The sequence below is a fragment of the Eremothecium cymbalariae genome, chromosome 2 (assembly GCF_000235365.1).
Source record: "Eremothecium cymbalariae DBVPG#7215 chromosome 2, complete sequence".
NCBI classification, from domain to species: Eukaryota; Fungi; Ascomycota; class Saccharomycetes; order Saccharomycetales; family Saccharomycetaceae; genus Eremothecium; species Eremothecium cymbalariae.
The window spans coordinates 1388504-1404579 of record NC_016450.1 but is presented as its reverse complement, the minus strand read 5'-3'; the positions used below and the strand labels follow the sequence as shown (position 1 = coordinate 1404579).

The window sequence follows — 16076 nt, the reverse complement described above, 5'->3', positions numbered from 1 at the left end:
TGGTATTAATATTGAACAAAGATAGAAAGGCTGAATGATATACCAAGGCTATTTAAATCTATTTTCAATCGCTGGTAACGTATAGCCATAATCAGTGAAGTGTGCTCTGTTTATTTTGTTCGAGATAAAATTATGTGTTAGTGGTGTTCATTAAGAACGGCGCTGACGCTGCCTGCATTTTGACAATAGGCGTCTCTGACACTTGGGGAATTAATAACATGCAGACGTCACAAAAATAAATGAAGGATCAAAGATGAGAATGAATGAAGTTCCTTTCTTAATTGATTAAGCGATGAACATCTATATTGGTGTTAGAAAATAAATCGAGAAAGTTAGGGTTCAAGGTATTCCGGATGTTCGTTGATTATTCGGCCAAAGGGGCCAGCAAGATAACCAACAAGATCTTTGCAGAAAAATTATTAGATCTCATATTTTTGGACACATTAGATGATAATCAGGTTTTGGAATTTGTCAAGGCTAGACTCCTTACAAATCAATTTATGCAGCAGTTGAGTTTAGATAATATCTATGGGAATCGGTATTGGTTGTATTACATTTTGAGTCTTAAGCTTTCCAATGAACAGATGGAGGAGGCTTTAGATGAGTTAATAGTGTCGCGATTGTTGTATCAGGTTGAGCTTACATTTCCTGGATGTTCATTTGAGGCTGCGTATGAAATGAAGGAGTTTGATCCGATGCGGAAGATAATTGTGGATTTGTATATTTCAAGTATTTTCCTTAAATGCAAGATAAATTCTTACATTAAGGAGTTTACGAAGTTGGTGACATCGGATAAGAGACTTATGATGCTGTTGAGCGAGGAAGAGCGTTGTGCTGCTTTCCCGGAATACTTTTGTGATGAAAAGAAGGTCCACGAGGGATTAATTGTGACCTTACCTATTAAATTTCCCAAGACGTATTTATCTTTGTTGCAGTCTGACGGAACCATGAAGACAAATATTAAATTGCAGTTTCAAAAATGGGAGCTAGCAGATAAACGCTTATTGTATAGTCGGAATATTCATATCAGAGATGTTGTTACCAGGGAGAAGGATGTTCAACTTAGATGGATTCAAAACAACCAGCTTTTGAAGCCGAGAACACGGAAGAGTGGTGATACAGAGCAAAGTGAAACCTCGATAATGCTACGTGATATCCATCGTCGTCACATGGAGAGACAGAAGGTCATGAAATCTGTGAATGAAAAGATTGCAACCACAGATGAACTATTACCTAATGAGCCCAAACCAGATTTCCTTAAAATATTTGATGACATAAACGAAGAGATTGAACAAGCTATTGAAAATGATGAAAAGGTGATTAATAAGACACAAGAAATTAGAAATAGAGTGAAACAGGGAAGTATAGTGCTACCATCTGAAATTGAATACCTCAAGGATCCTTCCACACATGACATATTAAAGCCAGTAAATACCAACCAGATCCCTCAGGCTTCAGAGAAATTAAAATATAAACGCAGTTTCCCAAGAAATTGTGAGAATGGGGCCAGCTTTAAGATGGGCCAAGAATATATTAACAACGGTGACGATGAAGTGGATGACTATGAGTTTTATAGTGACGATAATATTAATATGAACAACAGAAACGATAATAGTAACAGCAACAATAAAAGGCATAGTCACTCTCCGTACCAGGAACAAGTTCAAAACTACAACAATGCTGCAATGACATACAGTAACATCGCTTACGTTCCAGCTTTAAACAATTTAGAGACGCCTGATGTTGTTTTGAGGTTGAGCTGTAAGCATTCAAGCAGCACGCTAAGAAAGAGACTGGCTGGCCTCGTGCGTTCACCATTTAACAAAAAAGATAGTTCCACAGGCTATTTGGACGATACTTCGCTGATAGCAGACACTTGGTCCAGGCTATCTTTTAGATTCTTCCTAAAGGCAAAACTCCGGAAAATTAAACAGGATTGGCAATATTACAAAAATGTGGCAAAACAGTGCATGGATGATTTTAGATCACCTTCAGAGGGACTTGGCTTACCACCACAATCTGCAACGGCATTTTACCAACAAGCAGTTCAAATTTCGCCACAAGGAAATAATATATCGAAATTTTTAGAGCCAAATAATTGCTCAATGTCTGGAGCTAACCCTCAAAGTTAATTCTTGGCCAAACGCTAGAAATTTCAACATGTCCTAATCAAAGTGATTTTAGGGGATTTCCTTTATTAAAAGTTCTCAATATTTATAGAAAATGTTTTATTAGTTAGTTTTTGAACTGTTAAATAAAATCATTTTGCAATAGTGGTTGGTTATTAATAAGAGATCATGCTCGTCAACTTAGGGTGTTTTATTCTGCGTTTAATTTTGAACTCCACCTTATAAACAGCGACATCGCTCTTAATTAATAGCCAGGCAATATCTAGGGGAATTACAGTGAATTATACATTACCTATATATAAATATATATATTTATCTTTTCAAATAAGGATAGAAAGACTCAGGCAGGTCGTTTTCCGAAGGCATTCTGTAGTGATCCTTCCTAATTGTTGTCTGCCCATTTCCAGGCATCCCGAATAACACAACCTCACCTAAAGCTGACCTTGTCAAAAGATCTAAATTACTTGCAATCCGAACTTTTGATTCTCCTGCAATTAAAATTTCGTTGAGACAAAGGGTCAATTCTCTTTTGTTTATGATCTTGACATCATCATCATTCATGTCAAAGCGAACTTTTAACTTATTGTCTTGGATTTCTGAATCGCAGACAGTCCATTTTAATATCGGAGTTGTAATAAAATGAATATCATTATGATAAAATTTAGTAACCCCTTTGATTTTATCAATACTCAACTTAGACTGGTCATTCAATTCATAAAACGGAGGGTTCAGGGTAAGGACTACTATACCAGTAACAGAGAGCTTAAATTCACCAAGATAATCATTACTGACTTCCAACTCCAACTTTTCTATTGTAGCTTCTTCTATTATATCTTCTTGTTTTATCGTGAAATTTGCAACAACCGGTGAATCTATAGACTGGACTAATTCTGTTGCAAGATCGATTGGTAAAGTATTACAGTTATCACTGACCAAAGCCTTTTGTCCATGGACATCAAAAAAAATCAACTCTGTAGAATTGAATAACTTTCTAACCAATATACTCATTGGTGTAACTATATCATCGTTCTCATAGGAGCACAGATGATACAAAAGTTCATCTGAAAGAGGCCCGGGTACAGTAATCGTCGCTGAAACGTTAGCCGCATCTTCCGAAAACCAGTTGGAAAGGCTTACGCAGTTCGTCTGAATTGAAGCTCCATTTACCTCAATAGTATTATCAGAGTTACAGTTAGGTAGCTTAAAACTCCATTGCGTTGAGGGAATATTTATCCCCTCCATTGTATAAAGCCATTTAGGGATTTCTTTGGGTGGCGGTACACTTATTTCACCATTAATTATAAAACCAGGATGTTCATTAGAATCTTGAACCTTAAAATTAGTTATCTTCGAGTTGGAACTTAGTTCTTGTATGATAGTGCTAAGATGCCTAAGCGTAGACCTTATTTTATTCCAATGGATGTACCTATCCAAGGAAATTTTGGGTATACTAAAGTGATTAAGCATCAAATATTTGTCCCAAAAAATATGTTCTCCAATGTTCAGATCGAGAGATGACCAAATAGATGTATTTAGCTTATCATTATTTTTAATCAGCCAGAATATCTTGGATAAATTCTTAATATTTGGCTTCACAGAAATAACTGTATTTATATCTGTAACCTTTTTATCCAGCAAGCTAACACATAAATTCTCCAAACCCAACATTGTAAACAACGCCATTTTATCAATATTATCATCTTCTGCGAATGTTTCAACGCTATTTATTCGGAAGCAAACCCGCCGAAGTACATTACCACTTATTACTTTCACTATTTTGCGTTGTTCATCTGTTAATAACGCTGTACTACTTCCATCGTAGTCCACAGAAAAAGACAAATTAACGTCAAAAACCATCCATTTCTTTAAATCCTCCGTTGGATACGTTGGACTAGAAGCTTCGGAGTGATCAATATCTTTCCAGCCCTTGAATTGAACTTTATTAAGTTTAAATTCAGCTATGTCACTAATATATTGTTGTAACTGCTCTTGTTCAGGAGCGTTACCATAAACGTAGCAAAAAGGTATAAGAACGAAAACCAGCAAAAAAGTAGTAATCAAGAGCAACCTAGTTCTTGACCTACCCTTGCTCCTGATGTTTCTTAACATCCCTGTCTCGTATGCCTCTGTCGTAAGGTAATCATTTGAATGAGAAGAAAGTAAGGGCCTCGATTCATCTTCAGTATCTGCCATAATGGACTATAAATACTCTACTACGTTTCGTGGTATTAGACGAATTTGATAGTTGCAACATTAATACAACAGTTATTAAATGTTCATCCTTGTGTCTGTCCGATTCAACGACTAAACCATCCCTGGACGATATATGCAGTACAGCAGACTCCTCAATGTCTGGGTGTATTACTATAGGTACCTTGGTGGGTTGAACACTACTAACATCCTAATTTAGAGGTGAGAATATGAGCTTAGAGAAGGTCCCTATCGAGGCCAACACAAGGGTAGATGTTCTTATCGAGACGGTGCAGTGTTGTAGCGCTTTCTATTGTTCTCATGCAGTGCCATTGTTGCTTACTAAAGCACTCTCAAACTTTCAAAAATTTTCTGGAGTTCATTATAATGATGGTTTTAGTTGATTAGCTCTAATAGTTCAACATTGCGAAGGAGATAATCTTTTTCGAGTATTTGTGGCTAGTGTAAGATGTTGTATTTAGTTGGGCTCGGTTTATCCTCAGAAGAGGATATTACTGTCCGTGGGTTGAAGGCTGTTAAGAAGTCTTGTCGGGTTTATTTGGAACATTATACGTCAATCTTAATGGCAGCTTCGCAAGAAGAGTTAGAAAAGTTTTATGAAAAGCCAGTGATTTTAGCTGATAGGGAAATGGTTGAAACAGGATGTGATGAGATTTTGCGTGATGCGGACAAGCAGGACGTTGCATTCTTGGTTGTTGGTGATCCTTTCGGTGCTACAACACACACAGATTTAGTTCTAAGGGCGAAGCAACAAGGCATTTCTGTGGAAGTTATACATAATGCGTCTATCATGAATGCAGTAGGTGCATGTGGATTGCAGCTATATACTTTTGGACAAACGGTATCTATGGTGTTTTTCACAGAGAATTGGAGGCCAGATTCGTGGTATGAGAAAATATTGGAAAATAGAAAAATTGGACTGCATACTCTGGTGTTGTTGGATATCAAGGTTAAGGAACAGAACTATGAAAATATGGCTCGTGGTAGATTGATATATGAACCTCCTCGTTACATGTCTATTTCTCAATGTTGTGAACAGTTATTGGAAGTAGATGAGAGTAAGGGCACGAAGGCATACACCGCAGATACTCCTTGTGTGGCCATATCCAGGTTAGGTTGTCCTACTCAGAGAATGAAGTCAGGAACCATTAAAGAATTATCCGGGTATGATGCGGGTGAACCATTGCATTCATTGGTTATTCTTGGTAGACAATGCCATGAATTAGAACTAGAATATTTATTGGAATTCTGCGATGATAGAAGGAAGTTCAAGCAAGACGTTCTTAGAGACCAAGAATACTTCAAGCCTGCCCCATGGGTTCCTCCGGCCGAGGAGGAAGATGAATGATGGATTCATAAGTAGCAACTATGTATTATAACTATGTTGATTAGCTGTCAATGCTAATCTATTCATTCATTCTCAGCATATTGTAAGTTTCGTGATCAATGATACATGTAACTTGCAGGTGTTAGCTAACTCTGAACCCAAAGTAATCATAATTATGACCATCATTTCTGCTGTACAGGATCCTTCATATCAAATAGAAGGGTCTGTCAAATAGCCTCACTGAAGTCGGAATAAAAGCTGCAGAGAATTGGTTAACATGTCTAAAATTAAATATCTACTTCTCCTCTCAAGACAAGGGAAAGTAAGGTTAATCAGATGGTATCGTTCTTACGATCAGAGGGAAAAGGCCCTAATACTAAGAGAAATCACCACTACGGTTTTGTCGAGAAAACCAAGAATGTGCAATATCCTCGAATACCAGGATCATAAAATTGTCTACAAAAGATATGCTAGCTTGTTTTTCATTTGCGGTATAAGTCCTGAAGACAATGAGCTATTGACATTGGAAATAATACATAGATTTGTAGAATCTATGGACCGCTATTTTGGAAATGTGTGCGAATTGGATATTATATTTAACTTCTCGAGGGCATACAACATACTGGATGAGTTAATTATGTGTGACGGGGCATTTGTGGAATCCAGTAAGACTTCTATCTTGACAAGCATGGCAATTATGGATTCTGTAGAATCCAATGATAGCTTGGAAAAGGTGTTAAGTTGACTTAGTACAAATATAACGTAAAGAGAATTACCAAAAAGTTCCTATTGGATACGTAACAAATTATTTATATACAGTTTAATTTTGTGTTGTAATTTGTGGAAGACCATATACATGTTAGTTACCCATTCAAACCAGCAATATATGAAAGATACGAGAATCTAGTTGTATAAGAGCTTAGCGAAGTCTAGATCCCCCATAGGTCCTGAACCCTTTTGATTATCTGTAGACTGTCCAAGATGCACCGACCGAATCTCATTATAAAGGATTCCAAAAACATATGGGGTATCATCATATACATCCATATCGCTCGCAAGTGACTTATACATAACATTGCTTTTGCTACAAGGATGTTTTTCCTTATAAAGATTCACATAGTTCGTAATAAACTGTTTTCTATCAGCATTTGATAATTCAGACCATCTCTTAATATGAACAGCTCTCTTATATGTGCTGTGGAACTGCCTCATCACCTGTCCTAATGATGCTCTGGACATTTTCAAATCCTTGACAAACTTTGAATATCCCTCGATACAACTAACCTATAGATCAAATAAGCAAGCTAGTAGCGAAGTTAAGAATCCTCGAGTAAGACTTTAAATACAATAAACTTGAGTATCAGTATATCTCTATCATCATCATCAGTTTTCACCAGTATTCTTGATAAAAGGTGTCCGATATTAAAAACCTTATTACCCGGATATAATAGTCGGTCTAGTAACCGTCGTACCGTTAACGTTAACTAACCAACCAAGCTAACAGATACAACCCCTCCAGCAAATGATCACAATGATAATCATATTATAGCATATCAGCCATCTATATGGTATTTTTATATATATGATTCAAAAAGAATGAAACGGACAGGAATTGAACCTGCAACCCTTCGATTGCAGTCTCCGGAAATTTCCAGGATCTAACTGGAGTCGAAAGCTCTACCATTGAGCCACCGCTTCATCTGTTGCAGAAGCCACCTTACTGGTATATATTGTAACTTATAATGATATAATATGTCGTAAAATCAAAAGAGAAGCTAGTGGACAGCGACAACCAAGCTAAGAAGCAGCGTATCAGAGCTGTCAGGCGGATATGAGGCTGATAGTCACTGTGAGGATGCCAGCGTGAAACCCACAATGATGTATCAGTGTGAGACCCAGCTAGCTAGATTAGATTAGATGCTAGGTCCAGCTAGAACCCCAGAGGGTAGTTGAGCCAGATTAGAGACTATATAAACAGTAACTGATCATCAACCTAAGTATTAGCTGGCACGTGACCTCAACTAGTGGCCTCGACAGTGCCATCTGCTGAGTGTCGAGGCAATGGTGAAGAGTGAGTGGATAGGGAGAACAGAGCAGCGGCTTCCTGCCGCTGCAAGTAGGCCAAGAGTTAACTAGCTGCAGCTCGTGGCTTGGCGTGCAGTGGTGATTAGACATATGTATTAGCTAGGCGAAGCCCAGTAGCAGTAGTCGTGGTTCTGTTTCCATGGCTCGAGGGAGCCATGGAAACAGAACGTAGATGTAAGTAAGTATTGACGGTCACACTTCTCAAGTATGGTCTTGGTGTGGCGACTAATGCGCAACAGTCTAGAAATAAAAAAACAGCACAAGAACGTACACATGCACGTATCATACGGCCTCTGTTGTTGGGTGTCTATGAGGTAAATCTTACCCTGGAAAGCTCTCTCGCGCAGTTTTTCTAAAAGGGAAGACTAGTCAGTTCCTCTATTCTTGAATATGGTGGAGAGAGAGATGATAAAACAATTCCAAACACTTGTTCGCTTAGTTTAGACCAACGCATGGTATGGTGCATAGAAGGCCGGAAATCATATATAGATGTACAGAGATAGAACGAACCTATTCCTTTCGTATCATCGAACTTTCCCCCACCAGAGGTCAAGACGCCAATCGGGGTACCGGACTACGTTTGGAGATGCCAGTGACCCGTTTCTTGACCCTGAAAATGCGGAAGATCTTGAAGAGGGACCTGATGCGGAGAGCCATCCTATGATTGAGATATTGAGGAGTAACGTGGGGGCGTTGCCTCCGAATTTTTTAATCTGAATCATGAGATCGATAATCTGTTGCTACAGAATGATTCAAATATGATCCAATTGACCAAGCTGTACCGGAAGAATGCGCTTCCTGGGTTTGAAGATAAGACTCAAGATGAGAAGCTTATTGAGGAGACTTCTTATCGGATTATATCGAACTTCCAGCGATGTTATTCAGTTATGAAGAAGTTGCAGACGACAAAGGACACGCAGTTTTGTGAGGGGAAGCAGTTGCAGAAGGGGGACTTGGTGTTGCTTGATAATTGCTGCAAGATATATGCGGGTAAAATTCAGGCTTCAAGTAATAAGTTTAGGGTGATGCAGAATAACTACTTGAAGTTCTTGAACAATGATGATTTCAAGCCGCTGCCATCGGTGGATACTGACCAAGAGAACTTATTGTTACTAGAGGAAGAAGAACAACAAGAAGACCAACAAGAGATGGACTCCTATTCAAGGCAAACATTAATGAAGCAGCGACAAAAACACAAGAATACTAGGTTTCTCGAACAACGAGATGAGGAAATTACAAAATTAGCTAAGGGCGTGCTGGAGGTTAGTACTATATTTAGGGAAATGCAAGCTTTGATCATTGATCAGGGTACTGTGATCGACAGGATTGATTACAACTTAGAAAACACCAACATTGAGTTGAAACAAGCACAGCGTGAGCTGAATCAGGCCACCAGTTATCAAAAGAGATCCCAAAAATGTAAGTTTATTCTTCTATTGTCTCTAGTAGTATTATGTCTATTCTTCTTCGTAATGTTGAAACCTCATGGCAGTGGAGCCACCAGTGATAACTCTAAAAGTACGGAAAAAACTGCCGAAGATACAGGGGCCCCTACTGCCAAAGTAATATAAGTTTTTCAAGACGTATGGAGTACCAGGGACTACATCGTTTTTGTGGTCACGCAATGATGGGAACGCATCTTTACTTGCAAGGTTGTTCTTAAGCGGATGGGTAGCTACTTAAAAATTGCGTGTAAGCGGGTGATAGAGAATAGAAGAGGCCATGATAATCATGGATATAAAAACGAACTTGAATATTAGTTTAGACTGGATTACAGGGTTTACGTCTTTCTTCTCTCTAGCCCGGAAACCTTCAAACAAATAATGACTTTAAATTGAAAAAATACAGTATAATATAATAAGTACTACGAATAACAAAGAAGCGCTCACTACGCTGCATATAAGTAAACACATGAGCGAATTTCTTCACTTTTTAAGATCACGAGAACCATAATTGACGAATACTTTTTTATAGAAGTAATTTCCTCTTAATATAAATCGAGAGGGTAATTACAGAAGTTTAACAAAAACTACATGAAAATAAAAGTTAATAATAATAATAATAATAATAATAATAAAAGTTAATAATAATAATAATAATAATAATAATAATAGTAGTAGTAGTAGTAGTAGTAGTATTATTACAGTGGAAAGGTGAGCAAAAAGTAGTCCGAATAAGATATCCCAATGAGTATGGTATAGAATAAAAAATTATAACATCCCTGTTTCGTTATTTTAAAGGTCCGCCTTTTGTCTTTTTTGCAACTTCAACTTCGATTTAATCATCTTCGGATTTTCAGTCGTCCAGTGTTGAAAAGGTCGTCGGTTTATTCAGCAAAACAGCCTTTACTACAATTGCAACACTGTATTATTACAACAAAACAAAGAGGGATATTATCTACCGCCATACGGACTATCCCTACTCATAGAAGCAGCTGTCATATTTTTCTGCTTTTGAATTCTTTTCTTGTATGCGGGTCTGTAATAGAGTCCTTGAGGGTTTGGTGAAGAAGCACCTTGTACAGGAGATTTTTGGCTGCCAAATTTCGTGGCTTTGTTAGAAGCAGCACCACCTACCATGAAATCCGGATTATTTTGTAACAATATGTCGGAGTGATCCGGATCTCTATGTTGTGCTGGTCCCAGAGGTGCAGAGTAATATCCGCTTTGCTGCTGGCTAGGATAGCTCTGAGACAAGTACTGTGGCTGCCCACTAGAAATTGGTGTGTTTGGTTGATTATAGGGCCCTATTTTTGGATCCTGGTAGTACTGCTGTTGTTGGGAAGGTGGTGCCGAATAGTGTTGAATCGGATAAGGAGCCTGTTTACCAACAAAGTAGCCAGGATTAACGCCCCTCTGAGACACCGATGTAAAGTCGGACCCGTCATCCTTGATTCCATCGTCATCTTCAACTGGTGGCCGTTCTTCAGGGTCTATAGTGTTTTGCCGGACGAATTCTTCGTCATCAAAATCCTGGAGAGGATAGTCAACCTTCGAAGGCAATCCAGGGACCGGGGGCGCTTTAGAATGAGCACCTGGAGGTCCACCGGCATTGGAAACGTAATTCGGATGATGTATATTCCTCACTTTTGCCGAAGCTGTTTGAGCATCGTAGTTAGAAGATGAAGGTGTGAAAGCTCCATCAGAAACCCCGCTCCTTAAACCACCGGGGCCATTGACGGCAGATGGTAGTACTGGACTAGCTTGCCTCTGAAGATGACTTAACTGGGACCTACTCCCGTCGGCAAGGTTATTGCTAGAACCTCCTGCCACTAAGCTAGGGTTGTTAATCGCTGAGTAAGGCTGGGAGGGCTGAAGACCATTATAGCTGTTGGCATAGTATTTAGAATTGCCTGTAGGAGCAGCCACACCAGGGCCTGTTTGACCACCGCTCCCCTGATAATTGCGTTGTTGACCAGCCACGCCAACTCCGGATGTAACGGGATAGGGCGCCGTGACGGCGCTTGCACCGACACGATCTGCGAATACATTCTGAGAAGATCCTGTTTGTGCCAGTGAACCCGAGGAAGATAAGGGGTATGGTGCTGCCATTACTGGCGGATCTCTAGTGCTGTGTGAACTCTCATTACTAATGTAACTGCGTCTATTTGTCACCGCCGGATTCGACCTCAAGTATGATTGTGGAGGAGTTTGGTTTGGCACTGGGTACATACCCGAAAATTCTGTTTTGGAGGACCCAGAAACAGCACTTCCTCCTCCTTGTGACGCCTTATAGTAGCCTGGCTGCGGTAAATCTCGGTCAGCCGCGGTTCTTTGAAATTCATTGACGTTGAAGGCGTTTGAAAAATCTTCCTCCTGTTCCAAGTACTTGTGACGTGAGACTCCGCCATTCAGGCCACTCACATCTTCATCATCATAGTCCTGAGAGACTTGCGAGTGGGCTAGATATGTTAAGGGAATGCATACCAAATGGATTGCCGCTGCTGCTACCAATAAGTAGGCACACCACGTAAGATGCGGCCAAAACAAGAGCCACACCACAACGCATAGTAACGCAGACGAAAGAAATGCAAGCCCTGTCCACAATAGATTGCTCACAAATATTCCCGCATGACGGTTGACCACCCGAAATTGAGAAGTAAAATTGGACAAAATCGCTAATAGAGTAAACCCAGCAGCTATCGGAGCTACTAACAAAATCGGTGACAACTTTGATCGCAACCCATTCCCAAACCTCCAATCGCCATTATCACTCAGTCTCTCCGCATGATAATTAGCCGACGCTGAGGAACACTCTTTACCATCCCTACTACAATAGCCAAACACTCCATACGTCACATCTTGGTATTTAGAAAAGCCCAACCGCGAAATTACTGGCGCTGTAATACAACATATTACTAGAATACCCAACACGATTACCTGCACCACCCATATCAACCCTGATAACCCAAAGTTAAACGATCGTCCCATTATTTTCGTTTTCCGAATTTTGCTAAACTGCAAGAAAAAAGTCCTCACCTGCTGCTTCCTCTTCTACTTCTGCTGCTTTTTCTTCTCTTGATACTAACTTTTGCTAATCTTGCGTCCCTATATTACCTATAACCAAGTTACCTTATAGCTCTCTTACTTAAAAAAACTCTCTCTCTTCGTCTCCTGCTCTTTACTTATTTCTCTTTCAATCTTAAAAGCAAAGTTCAGCTTTAAAACTTAATTAATTGCTCACTGCTTGTAGAAAACCCTTTTTAAAACAACTGTTAACAAGTTGCAATCAACAACTCTGTCAGTCTTTCTCAACACCTAGTTAATAACGCAACAAAGCGAAACTATTTTTTTTCTTTAGTTTCCTAATCCTGGAACATACATCAATCAATTACGAGACAGAAGCTGTAATAAATAACCACCTTTAGTTTAGATAGCTGCCAATCAGCCTATATATTCTTGGAAGGAAACTGATAAGAGACAAGCCCAGCTAATCATCAAAAGAAACCCGCGCTGGCTACTTGGCTGGCTACCAAAATATATTACCTGCCCTTCTGCGCGCCGCGGCGAAAGACTGGATTTGGCCATTGGAAATTTTTTAGAAAAAAGTCTCCCGGGGGTGAGTCGAACACCCGATCTCCAGATCACAGTTTGCAATTACAGTCTGGCGCCTTAAACCAACTTGGCTACCGAGAGGAACTTCTGTGTCTGCGGAGGATTGTTCGTATTTAAGTGTAGATGGAGGGCATGTGACTGTCGTAAAATCAAAAGAGCATCTCGGCAGTTATGATGATCAGACTAAGAAGCATCTTGATAGTCACGATAACAAGACAAAGAAACAGCGAATCAGAGTCGTTAGGAGACTATGAAGATGATAACCATTGTATAACAGCGAATCAGAGTTGTTAGAAGTGTCAAGATAACCATTGAGCTGTTATCGGCTAGGAATCTGCATAGCAATTAAGTAAGAGAGCTTAAGTAGGACAACAGAAAAGTATATAAGATGACCCCAGCTAGATCAAAAGGGTAGTTGAGCCGGATTAGAGGCTATATAAACAGTAACTGATCATCAACCGAAGTATTAGCTGGCACGTGACCTCAACTAGTGGCCGTCGACAACATATCTCTGGTGGAATCGCGGAATCAGAAGGTCAGAGAGCAGTGACAGGCTGTAATATATATATATATATTATATGTATATGACAGGGTGTTGTTCTGTGGAGGATGTGTGATGGAACGCTATATATCTACTAGGGATCAGTGGAGGTATCACGTGCTATGCACGTGATCCAGAAAGAGGGAAAAATTTGCCGCTCTTGATTTGAGCCAATGAAATAGATAAAAAGCACACTGGGTTTATTATGGCACTTGTCCCCTCTCTGCTATGTCAAGTAAGACACAGAAGAGACTAGGTGGTAGTCACAAACATAAGAGGGGCGTTATACTGTTTTCATTGAGATGGGATTGTTCAACAGACAGGTTGTGACGGAGACCAAGGTGTTTACCCCTACGACGCCAGTGAATCTTTCACCGGGATTGCTAAGCCAATTGGTTAGTACGAAAGAGACAGACTTTACGAGGCAGCAGTTAAATGATAAGTTTTTGGAGGAGAAGGTTTCACAGCGGTTTGCGCAGCGGGAGCAGGAGGTTTTGCGAAAGTTTGAGTTAAATTTGAAGGAGGCGTTGCTTGCTGAGGATAACAAGGCTGAGAGGTTGCAGACGTTGTCGTCACAGCAGGTTGGAGCTAAGGTGGTAGAGCTGCAGAAGCGGATGGATCAGTTGGAGGGGCATGGGAAGCAGAATGAGGCGAGTGCATTGGCGGATGCGAGGGAGCAGGTGCGCTCGTGCCTCGCTGTGAACCGGGGCCGCCCCTTGAACTGTTTCGAGGAGATGGAGGCTTTCAAACGGGCTGCTTTGTGATGTGAAAAGGCAAAAGTGTCGAAGAGGGATATGTACGTGCGCGTATATGTATATAGGTATGATGAGTGTTTGTGTATATGTGTAGTAGTGGGTTAACAGTTTTATTATAACTTCTGCGTGTTGCCTGGAAGCGGTAGCGGCGTATACTAGTAAAGCGGGCGGAACGACAATCCTCATAAGCCAAGTCCCTTATATATAAGGATGAGAGCACTATCGCTTTCACCACCACCCGCAAGAGACTCTATCTTTTCCTTTTCGATTGCAGTGACTTTATCGTCGTCGAACCTGTACCATTTCTCATCGGCATCATCTCTGATGAAGGCCTGATAGTGACCAGATTCAGAGTTAGCCCCTTGATGGGTAATGACACCAATAAGATCATAAATGCAGGAAGGATTTTCACCTGGACGTAGATCAGGGGGAGACAGGGCCTTAACCTCGGTCGCCCAGCGTTCGTTTCTACTCTCTGCCGTGGAAGAAATAGACGCCAACGCTTGTGTTGCCGAGGGGGAAGAAACGTTTTCCTGAGCGCGTTTTACTTCTGCATTCTCATCTACACGCTCTTTATGGACTTCTCTGATAGCATCTCTGACTTTGATCTTTTCTTGGGCGTAGTCGGAGTCTAAAAGGTCAGCGACGTCAAGCTGAAATGGGAACTGGACCTTGCGCAAGATTTTGGATTTTTTGCCAGTGGACTTCTTCCAGAAAAAACGAACGTACTGCACAGTTAAATAAGCTGGTAATTTGGTAATCTTCTTCTCAACGCTGTAAGTGGAACTAGCACCAGTTAGTTCAGAACGTTTTGTTATATTTTCTCTTAAGGATTCTTTAATACCAGATTTCATAAAATTAGTCGCACCAGTAATATGACACTGTAACTTCAAATCGTCTTCAACCTTCTCAATGACGTCTGATTCGTTCGTAGTATCCTGCAAAGTGGTCCTGAAGTCAATTTGAAAGTTATCCATTAGTTTGCTCCCAAATACTGTCTTCAAAGTATGAAATAACTGTGTAAATAACTCTTCGGCGTCCTGCTGTTTGTAGAACCCTCCCTGTGGGTCTGTCTCTGAAAACTGTGGGAATACTCTCCTTAGAATCTCCAATAATAATAGCGGGGTAATATTCTCTCCCTTTCTGTCTTTCAATTTTTGAAATGTGACCTTGAGTTCACGCACAAGCTGGGCATGATAGGTGTCAACGCCTTCTTTTATAGCACGCTTCTCATCAAATTCCAGGACTTGTTCCCGCAACGGATCAATGCGAAACAATCCCTGCAATGTCGCATTCATGTAACAAGTGTTGCCAAGATTCGCAATGCCCATTGGCATTTTGCTCAGATGTTGTCCCTGTTCATTCTTATCCAAATCCTCGATAAATTTCTCAGTATTTTTGGGTTTGACTATTAGATCTTTATCAGGTGTACCTAATAACATCACATTCGCACCCGGTTTGATCACATCGCTAACCAAAACATCATCTATCAATCCACCTTTTATCATATATTTTTGTCTGCTGCTAGGAATTTGGACTAATCTCTCTACTGATTCCCTTAAATCTGCCCCTGTTGTGGTTGCAGACAATTTCATAGGATAAACCTTGCCTGCATGTTTGATATTAACTGACATTCACAATGTTAGTACTCATGTTATTCTTACAATGACATTCCTATCTTCAAAATCTTGTCCCTTTCAAAAATAGCATTCCAAAAACTAAATGCAAAATTTAACATACATTCTAAATCGCTCATTACTCCTTATTAGTACTCAAGCAAACTAGATATCGATCAATCATCAGAACATGGCACGAGTCTCTAATACCAACCAACCATTTTATAAAAGGGTGGCAAAATTGGAAGTTCAAATATCATTATAAACGAAAGAAACATCACTAACAACAGGAACTTACTATTAACGTTAGCGTACATAAAACACGACCAAGCAGTATATTTATACACGAATTAGTGTG

At 40.0% G+C, this 16076-nt stretch overlaps 8 protein-coding genes, 2 non-coding genes and 1 further gene across 10 annotated transcripts, besides 2 other annotated features; 5 read left to right on the top strand and 6 right to left on the bottom strand.

Annotated features, from left to right (window-relative positions):
* Nucleotides 1-353: 353 nt before the first annotated feature.
* On the top strand, nt 354-2132 carry IRC10 (Irc10p; the record flags this gene model as incomplete). The annotated part of the gene is made up of 1 exon (XM_003645198.1): nt 354-2132. One exon carries the CDS (start codon nt 354-356, stop codon nt 2130-2132), a length of 1779 nt encoding a protein of 592 aa, XP_003645246.1.
* Nucleotides 2133-2441: 309 nt separating this feature from the next.
* On the bottom strand, nt 2442-4322 carry TAG1 (Tag1p; the record flags this gene model as incomplete). The annotated part of the gene is made up of 1 exon (XM_003645197.1): nt 2442-4322. One exon carries the CDS (start codon nt 4320-4322, stop codon nt 2442-2444), a length of 1881 nt encoding a protein of 626 aa, XP_003645245.1.
* Nucleotides 4323-4788: 466 nt separating this feature from the next.
* On the top strand, nt 4789-5688 carry DPH5 (diphthine synthase; the record flags this gene model as incomplete). The annotated part of the gene is made up of 1 exon (XM_003645196.1): nt 4789-5688. One exon carries the CDS (start codon nt 4789-4791, stop codon nt 5686-5688), a length of 900 nt encoding a protein of 299 aa, XP_003645244.1.
* A 256-nt stretch (nt 5689-5944) lies between these two features.
* APS1 (Aps1p) lies at nt 5945-6412 on the top strand (the record flags this gene model as incomplete). The annotated part of the gene is made up of 1 exon (XM_003645195.1): nt 5945-6412. The coding sequence occupies one exon, from the start codon at nt 5945-5947 to the stop codon at nt 6410-6412; it is 468 nt and encodes a 155-aa protein (XP_003645243.1).
* Nucleotides 6413-6570: 158 nt separating this feature from the next.
* Ecym_2723 (uncharacterized protein) lies at nt 6571-6906 on the bottom strand (the record flags this gene model as incomplete). Its single annotated transcript, XM_003645194.1, has 1 exon — nt 6571-6906. The coding sequence occupies one exon, from the start codon at nt 6904-6906 to the stop codon at nt 6571-6573; it is 336 nt and encodes a 111-aa protein (XP_003645242.1).
* A 358-nt stretch (nt 6907-7264) lies between these two features.
* Ecym_2722 lies at nt 7265-7365 on the bottom strand. Its single transcript has 2 exons — nt 7330-7365; nt 7265-7300 (listed from the first exon to the last, which is right to left on the bottom strand). It is a non-coding gene; the product is annotated as a tRNA-Trp (tRNA).
* Nucleotides 7366-7557: 192 nt separating this feature from the next.
* Nucleotides 7558-7682: a sequence feature (soloLTR fragment).
* A 559-nt stretch (nt 7683-8241) lies between these two features.
* On the top strand, nt 8242-9323 carry Ecym_2721 (the record flags this gene model as incomplete).
* Nucleotides 9324-10145: 822 nt separating this feature from the next.
* DCV1 (Dcv1p) lies at nt 10146-12182 on the bottom strand (the record flags this gene model as incomplete). The annotated part of the gene is made up of 1 exon (XM_003645193.1): nt 10146-12182. One exon carries the CDS (start codon nt 12180-12182, stop codon nt 10146-10148), a length of 2037 nt encoding a protein of 678 aa, XP_003645241.1.
* Nucleotides 12183-12800: 618 nt separating this feature from the next.
* Nucleotides 12801-12886, bottom strand: Ecym_2719. Its single transcript is given in 2 exon segments — nt 12801-12836; nt 12849-12886. It is a non-coding gene; the product is annotated as a tRNA-Tyr (tRNA).
* Nucleotides 12887-13079: 193 nt separating this feature from the next.
* Nucleotides 13080-13207: a sequence feature (similar to soloLTR).
* Nucleotides 13208-13649: 442 nt separating this feature from the next.
* On the top strand, nt 13650-14111 carry MIC19 (Mic19p; the record flags this gene model as incomplete). The annotated part of the gene is made up of 1 exon (XM_003645192.1): nt 13650-14111. The coding sequence occupies one exon, from the start codon at nt 13650-13652 to the stop codon at nt 14109-14111; it is 462 nt and encodes a 153-aa protein (XP_003645240.1).
* A 173-nt stretch (nt 14112-14284) lies between these two features.
* UBP6 (ubiquitin-specific protease UBP6) lies at nt 14285-15736 on the bottom strand (the record flags this gene model as incomplete). The annotated part of the gene is made up of 1 exon (XM_003645191.1): nt 14285-15736. One exon carries the CDS (start codon nt 15734-15736, stop codon nt 14285-14287), a length of 1452 nt encoding a protein of 483 aa, XP_003645239.1.
* Nucleotides 15737-16076: the final 340 nt, after the last annotated feature.